Below are 14,075 nucleotides of genomic sequence, written 5' to 3' on the forward strand. Positions count from 1 at the left end.
TTGATACGTAATACCTATCTCAGGTCACGTGACGTCTGTAGTGCAATCGGTCTATTGTTATGATTTTACATAATACCACCTTTTAGTTTGGTTAACCAGACCAGCGCAGATTAAATCATAAGTGACTGAAAGTAAAGTTAAAGTCGAACAATTTTTCTTTATAAAGTTGAGGTACGTTTAGAATAATAGTTGACTGTGGATTTGTTAGAATAACAGATTGTTCATATTCTTGATGAGGATGCCTTGGTTTTGGTTCGTCATTATTTATTATTGGATGTTGTTAATTTCCTACTGTCATCCACGATTTTGTATCGTTTTCGGCCATGACGTCATCGACACTCACAGACGATGCAAGACCTTGACCGAGAGTGCATCAGCCACGATGAGGTCACCGGTAGGAGTAAACGTCATGCCTTGAGGATTGTACAAGCTACGAGCTTTACAGCCGATGTGCTCACCTGATGCATCGTAATGATGTATCTCATTGGTTCCCGAGCCACCGCAATAAACAGACACATAGATGTCTCCAGCATCGTCGCAGCACACACCAAGCGGTCTTAAAGGTTTGCCGTCAATGGAGTTGCTGATATTGAACACCTCGTTTCCCATGAAATCCACACAAACTAGTTTCATCTTGTCGTAGTTTCTGAATATCAGACGCTCCTTGCTGCTTACAGATAGATGGCAGTAGCTACTAATATCGTCATGATGTATTGTGGAAATGATGGATCCATCCATATTATGGAGAGATATTACCTTTCTCTCACAGTCAGCCACTGCAATCCGATCTTTATTGTCCACAGCAATACCACGAAGTAGACTCTTTGACTGCCCCTCGACTTGATTCTGTGAGGGTCGGAACTGACGAATGTATCTCAGTTCTCTATCATAAACCTTTACATCCTGTCCATCAGTAACCAGAAGCAGGTCATCAGAGGTCACGGCGACATTAAAAGGTTGTTTTAGTTTACCGTCCTCTGTTCCACTTTGACCACCTGTAGATTTGTAACTACCCTTTGATGTAAATATGGATAATTTCTGCCTCAATGTATCAGTAACGACAATGTCACCATTGCTAAAGCAAGCAACGTCCCTTGCATTAATGAACTCCCCATCACCTCCCCCATATTTATCAAACTCTGTATTTACCTCCCACTTCTCTTCCTCTCGTATTTCACCGAGATCTGCATCGGTGACAATATCATGACTTTTGAACCCGATGAATGACTTGCTATGTTGCACTGTTTGAAACTGGAGTTCTTTGTGGAAGTCTAAGTTGTGCATAACTTTTGGCTTGAGGTCCAGCAGCTCAAAGTTATCAGCATGTTGCATTAAGTCATTGACTGAAGCTACGATCTGCTCTGCACGGCTCATCTTATCGTGATTGCTGCTCTGTATGCTCTCAAATCCCTCACCTCTTTCTTGACCGATTTGAGTGACTCTTTCTTGAAGGAGGTGAGATGCGTTTCTTATCTTAGTGATTTCCTCTTCCTCCTTAGCCACAATATTTCGAAGAGCCCGGGCGACCATGAGCTGCACTGTTAAAAAAAATGTTGTTAATTTACAGTAGTTTGTTTTGTCAATTGGCATTACGGAGGCTACTTTTGTCTACAGAAGATTCAACTGTGATTTTCCACTGTGCATCAACATCAGAATCTCCTGTGATGTGTACTGTACCTTCACAGCACAATCCACTGTAATTGATGTTGGCTAAAATGTAGAAGCTCTGTGGCACAACAGTAGATTTATTTGAAGGATTTTGTTCATCAACATAGTGTTTTGTACACGAACAACTCTCTGTGACAGAACATACACTGCTTTCTGCGCGTTTACGTTGAATCTCTGTTATGTCACATAGGATGACCAATCTTCTGTGTATACACAATGCTTTGTTTTGCTACCTTGACCACCCTCTCATTAATATAATTCAAACAAGAAAATAAAAGACATATCACACACGTTTTATCTCAGTTTCACAAAACATTAACAGTTTTTTCAACTTTAATTGAAATTCACTCAAAATAATGCAACTGTCGTCATAATGTACACAAGGAATAATACTTTTAAAAAAAATTGATAGCAGCATGTTTTTTTTTTACATTATAATTTATTGTTTAAAATGACTTAAAGGAAGGGAAATGACAAATTCAATTTTGGTAGAGTCCCCGTGTGATTGGGGGAAAGTTACAAGTCTCTACTCTTGTAAAATGGTGTAAATTGCCATTGTATTCGATAACCATTGCCCCGGAAAGTTATCGAATACAAGGGCCATTTACATCATTTTAAAGTGAGGTTAGAGATATTTTTCCCCACTGATCACATAAGGACTCTATCTATTGGAAAAGAAGGAGTACATCACAAAAATGAATTGCTCATTTCCCTTCCTCTGTGGTGAACAACTCTGCATGTTTTAACTATTACACATTACCGACTTCAACCAGTCTCTATTGTCCATAAATATTGCATCAATAACAAAAACACGATTCGTACTACGTTTGTGTTCAATTCATAATGGAAATTGTTTCAAGAGAAACTATTAATTAGGGGTAGGTTCATACACTGGTGATGACCTTGATAACAAATGGTGTAACATTTTCAACCTAAAGACTACTGTTACAAAGATGATCATGGTTGTAAGCATCCTGCGAAATGTTTTGGTCTGAAGTGCCCCTTTATCGAAAATCAATCAAAGTTTGCCAACAATTTGAACCCCCAAAGGTCGGCTTGAGGCAACTTACATACAGTTTCAAATGATCGGACAATGGAAACACTGGCTCAGTATTTCCAACTTCATAAGTATAGGCCTTTTGTCTAAATTTCTGCCAGTGTGCAAATGTGTACTGAAGGTGATGTTTTTGAATAAAATTGTGTTTTTCACATTTTTTAAAATTACTTAAAAGGGAAGATTTTTTCAGTCTTTAATGATTATACAATTTCAATCTGTCTATTATAAGCATTGCAGCAATAATACTTATAAAAACATTAAATACAGTACATACTTTAACTGGTTCCAAGAGAAAATGTTCATGTTAATTTTGCATCGGTGATAAAGAATTATAATTGTGTGTTTTTATCCATACACTGATGTAGATTATAAGCACTGTATACGCAGTACTGAGTATGCAGTGCTGAACACATCAGTGCATGGAGAAAAACACAGATATTAAGCCCAACAGGGTAACAGCGAACATCTGTAAAAAAAAAATTCCCCCAGTTAGTGTTTTTTTTTACATGTTTGTCACACCAAGTAAATTTTATGAAATTTCAAAGCTTATTTTTATTTTATTTATTTATTTATTATTATTATTATTTTTTTTTTTTTTTTGGGGGGGTCATGAACTGAGACAAACCTATCCTACTTTATTGCTTGTTAATTCAAGAGTGAAACAGTTAAAAACAGTTAAAGCGTTCACTTTAACAAGAAAACTAGCTAAAACACTCAGGAATTTTGTTACATACACCATGTAGTGCTGTTTAAAAAAAAAACATTCAACTTTAGTGCTATCTGAACTGTTTTACTTCTACACCACCCACATTTCTTCAAAGTCTTTCAGCTTGGTACAAAGTTGTACAACTTTGTTATTGGGCCCTCCTTTGGTGTTGGAGGACCTCTTGCTGCCTCTTTCCGGTCTAATTTTGAACAGCAGTCTGCACATAAAAAAGATACAAAACTGTACATTATACACATCAATCTAATTCTGTATGCCAGTATCCACTTTAAAGTTGATTTGTATGATTATGCTTATTTGTCATACTCGTTGATGGGCATTGTTCTAAACAGATTGTAGTCTTAAAGGAAGTTAACAGTAGTAAATACTCTTGAGGGAAAATGTTTGTTAAAAAATGTTTGTTTTCTTTTTTGACTATTGCTCTTAACCCTGCGCTGCACCATGCCAGTCAAAAGCGTCTATCCCCCCCCCCCCCCATCGTACAGTCAGCTGCAGTACGGTGTGAAATTGCGTGTAAAACTAATTTGGCTGCTCACAAACTCTTCTAACATGGTACCATTAGACTCAAAAACGTTCACTGAATCCACAGAACAGAAGAAAAAAAAATGCAAACAAAATGTTCATGGGGGGTAAGCACACTCAGAAAAAAAAAAAAACTAATTTTTGCAAAAATCCAACTTTTATGCTCCATTACACTATTGCACTGTTTGCTGCAGTACCGTGTAAAATAAGTATTCATTTCGGTTTACACTTGCATGTCTTAAGTCACACAAGTTTGGCAGGTAAACTAACTGGAACAAAAGCGGTTGTATCTTTGTTGGCATTTATGAACAAAATAATTGTGGTTGATTTATTCCAACAGTTTTACTGAATTTATTGGATTGTGCACTGTAGACTTAATCACACAGTTAAAGATGGTCTTTAATGTCAAATTCAATTTTGTGATAAAAAATTATACTTATTTTCCAAAAAATGCCTCCTTGGATGGAAAAGACTCATTAGTTGTTGATAATCCAATGACGTCATGTTTCAAATTGAAGTCACGAATGAACCAAAACAACCGGTACAAAAATGAACCCATTTTTCTCTTGAATGATGTCATGTAGGATGTTTTGAACGTTGACAAATTTTGCACTGGAGGGTATCGAATAGAATGGCAATTACACCACTTTAACATGAGGTAAGAGACTTGTAATTTTTTCACCACTCACATGAGGACTATATCTATTGGAAAATGAGTACGTCACATTAAAGCCGCTCTTTAAGTGCAGTTGAACTGCAGTTGTTTCCACTTGGCCAAAATGAAGAATAATACAAGTGCTTCAAAATAATTACCTTTGCATGAACTCAGGAGTAGCTGCAATATTAGGTGGGTATTGTAGACTGAAAACATAGAACACCACGAACCACATCTGAAGACCCTTGAGAAGATCACTGCAATGGAGTAGTGGATTCCTTTCGATGCAGACTGCACATTTTGCGCTCAGGAAGGGGTTGTCACCTGCAGCAGAAACAAGCATTTAAACAAACATCATTTTATTTGCAAATGCAAATAACAAAAGGACCAGTTTAGGTTATAAAATGAGGTATTTTTTTTTTACCAAATCTTTATTTACATCTACCCACAGTTAATATTTTTAAGACACACGGGGTAAGTCTAATGAGCATAGGAAATCTGTGGGCTTAAAATGTTGAATCGGTGACATTTTTTGTTGACCACAAAATATTGCAGTATTTTTCAGGTGTGGGAGTTTAAGTTTTTAAGAAAAATGTTGGCAAGTTCACTTTACAATTTCAAATATGAGCACAAAGCTGTAGACAAAATGTCTTATTGGAAACAATAAACCATCTGATTTAAGATTGATTTTATTAAGTATGGGAAACACTATAGTTCCATCAGTAATACTATACTTAGCCTTGTAAGCATATGCACAAAAATTTAAGTATGATTGATTTTCAACTCAAATGTACTTCAGGTGAGAAAATTATCATTCAATGTTCAAGTTATTATTAATGGTGAAATTAAATTGGGGAACTAAAATGTCAGTTATTTTCGAAGGTATTTTTTACCTGCATAGGCCAGTACAGGGCTATCCGTGTCACAGTCAAAGTCAGAGCTTCTTGCAGTTTCCTTTGTACAGAAAGAAAAAGAAAACAAATCACAAACATGTATAACATTCAAAATATATAAATACCAGAGGCCATTTACAACATTGGTAATTACCATGACACTGCTATACTTTGTGTCCCTTCAAGCTGTTGTCAGCATTTCTCATAACAAGAGCATATAAAACGCGATGAATTTTTCACTGGTTATTTCATGATATTGAAAAGTAAGGGTTTAATATTGATGTTGTACTTGTACCTTTTGTCTATAAACAAATGCCGAATATATCTGGTTAAGTCAGAACTGGAAGATGTTCCCACTTGAAAAGTATTTAAAGAAAACTTTCAACTGATCCATTAGTTATTAAATAATTGGCGCACTACTTGAGATCGCGGCACAGTTTCTCATTAACAGAAATTGGTCCAGCGCGTGCAGCGCCCTCTAGCGGTTGTGAACGTACCTACTACTACAGAACAGTACTACACAGTACTACTACTAGCAGTAGCACTCAATCGACAAAAAGATACAAACAAAATGGATCGTCACTTACTATATACCATTACCAGACCAGGCATGCCAGGCTAAAAAATGTGTTTTAATGCATCCTCATCTGCTCATATGTTCACCACAGTGAGTTTAGTATAAATCAGCTTGCCAACCAAGTACAAAAACAGTAGTAAGGTTAATAGGTAGGCCTAGGCCTAGTGTAGGAATTTTTAGTATAAAAAATTGTGACTGAAATAATCACATTCATTTTCATTTTACTGAGTTAATTTGCTGATTTTTAGTTGTAATGTAATGTTACTAAGAGTAAGACATCTATGTATTGTCACAATGTCAGTCAGATGATCGACTAGACATGTTGTAAAATACTACTAGTCTAGTAGTGTAGTAAACTAGAGCCAGAGGGTAGGCTAATTTTAATTAACTGAAATTGGAAAGCTAGTAAAGCAAAAGACAAGACATTTCCAGAACCAGAAAAACAACTTTATAATTCATGTCCATGGACCATGGCAAACAACAAATCATCCCAAATCCACATGCAGCCTGTCTGTGTGTGTTGTGTTGACGTTATGCATGCACACACACAAACACACACAATCTGTCATCTATCACGTCTATCATCGATCTGACGATCGTCTGTCGCTAAACATGATAAATTTTCCAATTGTCATATTTTATGTTTAAGCCTAACGAGCGTTAGGCTTATGTTAACCATGTGACTTACAATAATAGTAATAATAATCATATTAATAACACAGAATAGTGTTCTTAATCTTACCTGTAATTTTTTTGTCGTGGAAACTGATCAGCAAAGGTCAAGTACAAACTCTTCCAAAAGTTAAGTGAGCGCACAATGTGACGTGATGGTGGAGAGAGCGCACGCGCACAAACGACGGCGGAAGATCCAGCCGGTCTGAACCAGTTCCTGCTGATCACTTTTTCCCCTTTTTGCCGCGCACACACACAGAAGACGACAAGAACTTCGTAATGGTACCCGTCTTCTCTTTGTTTAATGCAAAAATTTGAGGGCCACCAGGGAAAAATCACTGTAGTGTGATACGCTAGGGGGGACGATCTCTGTTAAATGAATTTTTTATCATTGAACCAAGGAAAGTTTAGCCTTGATCAAGGCTGTTGACGTACTGTTCCCCGGCCCGGTTCGCGGCACACGCATGCAGTACATTCACAAATGTACATTACCATACATTGTACAGCGAGAACAGTATAGCGTAGTCGTGAGAACGGTCGTGTCTTTGTATTTTCAACCTCATACACGTGGCTCAAACAACAGCCTTGATGGGTTTGTAATGCTTTATCGGAATTCCGATAAACGGGTATTCATGATGTGGGCGTGTCATTCTAAACATTGGCCAATCACAGGCGCGATTGAGAATGACGTATTACTGCTAGCAATCATGCCACATCCATGTGTGTGTACGCTGAACGCTAGCTGTATATGTACATGTAGTGTACTACGTGCTTTTTATAGCAGTGTCGGGAGCGTGGTGTATATATAGCTATGATTGTAAGGGGTCTGAATGCGCTGCCGGACGGGTGAGCCGGACATGACTCGCCCGGTCGGTAATGGTGTGGAACAACTTCGAACAACTTCCGTTGTCTTGCGTTTCATTATAACACGAGGACTATAATTACAACGTAGATGGTAGATTTGTCCCTGAATTGGAAGCTGCTGTACTATATAAGTGTAACGTTGTAGTGTAGTACTAGTAGTATGGCAAGCGTTAGTTTATGAAATTGAACTTTATTTAGTTGTTGTTCAGCCACACGCCATCTTCTACCGTCTGTCGACAACACATATTTTCGATCCCCAACTTTGATTTACCGCGAGAAACGTAATGAATACTATATTTCTACCTTAAGACAAAATAAACAGCTGGGTTTCTTATCTCATCTGGTCTGTGTTTTTGCTTCAAGGGGATGGGGTGTGTTGTACTGTCATATGCCCAACACCTAAGAATTCTTACCAAGTAGCCATCTTGCCGGAAACCCATGACACCTGGATACTTTTTTAACCTTTCTCAAACACATTTCACATGGTCTAGTTTCCTTCCTTCTATTTCTAAACCCATGATTGATGCATTAAACGCGGCTGTTATGTTTTGTTGAAAGTTTCTGTAGTTGTGTTGCAAATTATACACCATTGATTTCCAGCGACTTACAGTTTGGTTTTACTAGTAGGGATTTCTCCCTCGCCCGCCGCCATTATTGCAACTATACTACAGCCACTGCTTGTTTACAATACGTCGACGAGCACATGTGTGCGAGTGCTTGCAGAACAACGTTGTGATTGACAGCGAGAGTTTATAGGTCAACCAACAACCAATGAGAACGGGTTGTTAGTAAACATTAGCATAATGAGCTCCGCCCTAAATTTTGGCAGATACAAAACCATCAAGGCGCTACTTGGGAAGACCCATGTACCGTAAGTGTACCGTATACTGATGGTACATGTACATAGTACGTACTAGCGGGATGCCGCGCTTCGCGCGGCACCCCGCTAGGATATAAAAATCCTTTACACAAATATTTCGAAATGTGGGTGAGGGTGTTATACGCCTCTCTCAATATTTATGCATGGCGTCATAATTCTAACCCAAAATGAAGCTATTTCGCACGTCCACCACTACTTGCAGTGGCTGTACCCACCTCGTGTCACGTACCTTATGCATCTAGAAACTATAAGGCTCCCCCGTGAGCCTTATAGGGGTCTAATAAGTTGGGCCTCCCTAACGTTACACGTTTTTCAAATCAGCGTTGATAGGTGAAACTGACCGTTAGCCAGCAATAACTAAAGTTTCTTTTGTACTACACTACCAAAACTTTCTCCACACACTCAATATACATTCATAATGCTTGATTTCCTTTTTAAAAATTTCGTCAAAAATGACATTTTTACGTCCCACGATACATAGCGTTGCTACAGCACTATAAGTAAAGCGAGTTTTTGGAACATGCTGTGTGCCACAAATCTAATTTATCTACTGTTTTTTTTCTTTTTTTTCGGGGGGGGGGGCGGGGGCGGTAAGAGCGTAGGCCTCTGTTTAGTTTATTCTCATCTGAATTGGTCTTGTAAACTTTCTGGTCAATAGGCTGCATGTATAACGGGAGCACTTAACGTGAACGTCAAAAAAGTGTTTTGCAGGCAGAGATGCCAAGTCCAGAGGCCAGCTATGTGTGAGATTTTTCAAAGCTCAACCCCCATCCCCCCGGAAAAAAAATTGCCAGTTTAAAGGAACACGTTGCCTTGGATCGGTCGAGTTGGTCTTTGAAAAGTGTTTGTAACCGTTTTTTATAAAATGCATATGGTTAGAAAGATGTTGTAAAAGTAGAATACAATGATCCACACAAACATGCCTCGAAATTGCGTGGTTTTCCTTTTACCTCGTCGACTAACACGTCGGCCATTTATGGGGGTCAAAATTTTGACTCCCATAAATGGCCGACCATGTTAGTTCGCACAGTAACAGGAAAACCACGCAATTTCAAGGCAAACTTGTGTGGATCATTGTATTCTACTTTTAAAACATCTTTCCAACCATATGCATTTTATAAAAAACGGTTACAAACGCTTTTCAAAGACCAACTCGTCCGATCCAAGGCAACGTGTTCCTTTAAGAAGGCCTTTTTAAATCGCCGCCCAACTTTTTTTTTTATCAATAAATAAAACAATGTGAATGTGGACAAAAGGTGTTTCAAAATGCATCAAAAGCCTCCTCAGAATAATTAAAACTCACTTGAGGTACACAGGAGATGTTGATTGTTAATGTGGAGGTTCGATTGTGTCAGATTATATCCTTCCAAACTTGAAAAAAATAGACTAAAAATGATGTCCAAAATCAATCGCTCACTTCTTCTGCCTGTTGTGTCTTCGCTAGTGGAGCGCATTTCAACGAATTTGCTAAAAGAATCGGAACAAACTTGTGCGCAATAAGCGTTTTGCGCTCTGCCGAATTTGAGCTGAACCTACTGGATGAGCAAAAGCGTGCGCAATCTGCATATTTGCGCTCTGTTTGTACAAATTTTGTACAAAAAATGTCGTTAATTTTTTTTCCCCGATCTCGCCCCAATAATGGTTGATGTGCGTGTGAGCGTGAGACAGAGCCCAAATGCGTGAGTCTCACTCCTAATGCGTGAGACTTGGGAGGTCTGGTTTTTTTCTATTTTTTTATTGTCACTTTGGGCTTATTGCATCTCGCGAAATTTGAACGACAAACGACACAATTTCTGACCGCGTTCATGTTCACGCTGCTCTAGGAACAAACCTCCATACATCCCATATCTCTGGAACCCTATATCGTACAAACTAAATAAAAACGATAAACTCGTCCCCACTCCATTTTCTCTAACTTATTTCACTTTCAGAAAGCATGTCAAGTCATGTTTAAGGTTTGTTACGTCCAGTTTGGGTCAATAGACAAACTCCTAAAAATGTACCCCATTCAGCCGCACGAGGTCTCTTTTGTTAATATTATCTCCATGAGTAACCAACCCGACGGGCCGATGGCTAAATTAGGCTTCAAAATGGATTTGGCAAAATGTACATTCTGAGACCTGACCGACACACTGCTCTAACCAATTTTGTGAATGGACTTATTTAAAAGGAAACTTAATGTCGTTTTGCTTAACAACTTTGACCAAATGCAAAGCAAAGTTCTTTTTTTACAGCTTCAAAACATGCCTTTGACGTACGTGTATAAGTTTCACCATAGAGTAAGGAATGGTTTCACAATTCTACCTCCATGGTTAAACTCTGAAACTGCAACATTATACCTCCATGAACAGACCGTATTCTAAAACGTAATTCATGTACCCATTTGAGTTTACTGGCAAAAGGTCCAAGGTCGCCACCCACTGTCAACCTAAAGTGGTCCCACGGCGACCTTCTTCACCAAGCAACAGGTGGCCTGTCTCAAACCAGACAACACACCACTCACAATACACTGACCAGAATGGCTCTTTGTGTAAGGCCCCCCCCTCCAACCCCAAAATGTTATTAATTGTAAAGTTCCCTTAGACACCTTCCAACCTATAGCCGGCCCTATCCAATGTTTCCAAATTATTAAGCTTCCGTTTGATCCCAACCTTGTTCATCATGATAATTCTCACGCCGTTTGGAAGTGAATGCCTTTTTATAAATATTATCCATTTAATCTTTTCAACAAATGAGTCACCCGCAGAAGGATTTCTAGGAAGTCTGATAACAACGTCGACCAGTGGTTGACACATGGTCGCCTGCGAAACATCAATCTACGGTACTTCATCCATTCAATGCAAATTCGGTCAAATTCGTGAGATTGTTTCGGGTTTGTCCTGGCACCCAGCCTCTTCGACCCTTTCGACCCTGCGCGACAATGAATGAACCAATCCGGAGAACCATGCTTAGTACAACACGAAAGTAACCTGACCAAAAAGGGCGGATCGAATGGTGGGTGGGCGGTCAAGGGGCAATGAATGAACCAATCCGGAGCACCATCTGCGAAACACTGTCCAATGAGTCACCTGTCAGAAAGATTTCTAGGAAGTCTGGTAACAACATCGACCAGTGGTTGACGCACGGTCGCCGCCCAAACTTCCTCCAATCACATGACTTGTAAGTGCGAGTTTGGATCCGGGTTTTGCAGACTTGCAACCCGACGTCTGAAACCACACAAACGTATTGAATTCCACACAAACAACCGTGTTGGATTCCACAAGGATGCCATACCACTGGACCTTCTAATTTTCAATCCAAGATGGCGCAGGTTACGCTTTTAATAGTATAGATGTGTACATACGCTGTACACGTACATGCACTGGGTTATGTATGGGGGTGCGCTGGCGGAATTCAGTGATGGGGGACTGAGATTTTGCAGATCGCGGCTGGCTGTAGCGCCTTGATCAAGGCTAAGGAAAGTTCAGAGCTTTCTAGTGCGACACCACAATGTTCCTATGATAGTAAATGCAATGCTTTTTTACATGAGTAGGGGCATATCCTGTAATCTTCGGACGAAAATTAGCTCTAGGCTACTAGGGCCTACGAGTCTTCATTCCAATTTTTACTTTACTGAGTAGCCTACACCACACATGCCCGCCCGCGCCACACCGATGATGAGGGCCGTAGTTTTCCCTTTCCAGCACTGATATTAAAGCCTAAATCCGCAGTTTATTATAGTGGCTAAGAATGGAAGGCAATTAGCTGCTATATCAGAGTGCAGTTAGTTCAAGTGACTTACTGAATTTGATTTTTTGTTAAAGGTTCGTTTCATGCCCAAATACTAGCCTCATACTTAGGCAGGTGCCACAATAAACTTCAACGTATAAATGATAGTGTAGGCCTATTACAAAAAGTATTCTTGTATCATAATATTATAATTTATAACATTGAATTTCCCTTGAGCTATAGATCCGCCACGGGACGTGCGGTAGGCCCTCAGTCGGTGGTGGGGAGGGGGGGGGGGGGGGGCTATCACCGATGATTTAATGTTGACACTGTCAATGTTAGAAGACAACCCGGCTGTTCAGAAACAGCAGAATGTGTCAAATCCTCAAGGGTTCACTGTACCGTCACAAAATGTTCCTACAACAGCAGACTTACTTTAAATTTACAGAGAATAGGAGCACACTGTTTAGAGACTGCATATGTTTTGTATATTCACAGAGAAATAGGAAAACGGCAACTTCTGCTGTTCATTTTTGATTCTTTCCAACAAAAAAGCTACTGTGAATTCACACAAATTTTTTACAGTGTGCAAACTCTGCTGTGAGTATTTAAAAGAGTCATCCACTTTTTGGAATTGCTTGCGACACTCATCAAACTTTTGCAAGGCTTCATCAACAGCTCGACGATAAGATCGAATGGAATCATTGATTTCAGAGAGATTGTGGTTGGACGCTCGGTGATCGAGCACCGCACATTTCGGACACACAAGTAATTCACACGTGTCGCAATAGAAACACAGTTCCTGGTCAGTGTGTTTCCGGCACTTTTGTGTTTCAGTTTTGTCCTTGTCTTTGGGTCGCTCATTTGACGAACCGACAGCATAAACGATTTGATGATGACTGATAGCTTTTAGCTTCGCGTGGTGATCCAGACATGTCTTGCAATAATTCGCATCACAGTCAACACACCGTGAGACGGCTTCAAGACCTTCGTCACATCCTTCGCAAGTCGAGACAGGAGAGTTAATGCCCTCCTTCGGACCTTCACGATTAATGACGTCATCAATAAGCGAGCTCAAGAAAAAGCAGCTAAGAAGATCCGACAGTCCCCCATCTGGGATTGATGTTTCCTTTTTACACATTGGGCAAATAATAATATCCGTCTTCGGATCCTGTTTGTCTATAAGTTCCTGAAGACATTTTAAGCAGAAGTTGTGAAGACAGTCCAGGATTTTCGGATCGGTGAACCGACTCAGGCAGATTGGGCATTCGATGTGTACATGTCTAATCTTGCAAGTGGTCTCAGTGTGTAAAGCAGCTTCAGCCATCTTGATGAGAATGGGCTCCTGTTACCTGATGAAATAAAACAAGGACGTGTTCGTTTTACAATCAGGGAGTGAACTATATGATGGAGACCTTTAGACGCTTGGTAGCAGCACAATAACTGGGTAAGTTCGTAACAGTATACGGGCCTCCTAGGATAAAGGACATGCATTCATATTATAAACCCATTGATTACATTATATGTCATAATAGCATTGGTAATGAATGTGTTGTGATTGGTCCGATGTGATGTCAGCTTGCACTTCCGATCGTCTGCATGCAGAGTGTGCATAGTGTATGTACGGTGTTGTTTTATTCATTATGTACTGTGTACATGTACGTGTGAGTTGACTGTGCATCTCCATGTGAATCTCCAGGTATCTTAGCTTATTCACGAGCCTCGAACACTGACCAGTATTATAGAGATCAGTGTTCTCGAATTGTGACGTCAGACAGGCTAGTTCGTACGTATACTCGAAAATATGTGACCATGCCCAGGATTTTTGAACAATGGACTAACACGACTTGATGTG

At 39.6% G+C, this 14,075-nt stretch overlaps 1 protein-coding gene and 1 long non-coding RNA gene across 2 annotated transcripts; both read right to left on the bottom strand.

Annotated features, from left to right (window-relative positions):
• Nucleotides 1-339: 339 nt before the first annotated feature.
• LOC139936405 (uncharacterized) lies at nucleotides 340-13,547 on the bottom strand. The gene is made up of 3 exons (XM_071931224.1): nucleotides 12,815-13,547; nucleotides 11,652-11,654; nucleotides 340-1,538 (listed from the first exon to the last, which is right to left on the bottom strand). The coding sequence occupies exons 1-3, from the start codon at nucleotides 13,545-13,547 to the stop codon at nucleotides 340-342; spliced, it is 1,935 nt and encodes a 644-aa protein (XP_071787325.1).
• LOC139936406 (uncharacterized) lies at nucleotides 4,815-6,998 on the bottom strand. The gene is made up of 3 exons (XR_011785956.1): nucleotides 6,839-6,998; nucleotides 5,520-5,580; nucleotides 4,815-4,950 (listed from the first exon to the last, which is right to left on the bottom strand). It is a non-coding gene; the product is annotated as an uncharacterized lncRNA (long non-coding RNA).
• Nucleotides 13,548-14,075: the final 528 nt, after the last annotated feature.

Source organism: Asterias amurensis, chromosome 4 (genome assembly GCF_032118995.1).
Source record: "Asterias amurensis chromosome 4, ASM3211899v1".
Taxonomy (NCBI): Eukaryota; Metazoa; Echinodermata; class Asteroidea; order Forcipulatida; family Asteriidae; genus Asterias; species Asterias amurensis.

What these genes read in the sequence shown, in the direction of transcription:
- LOC139936405 (XM_071931224.1), bottom strand. Translation starts at nt 13,547, where the DNA reads ATGGCTGAAGCTGCTTTACACACTGAGACCACTTGCAAGATTAGACAT.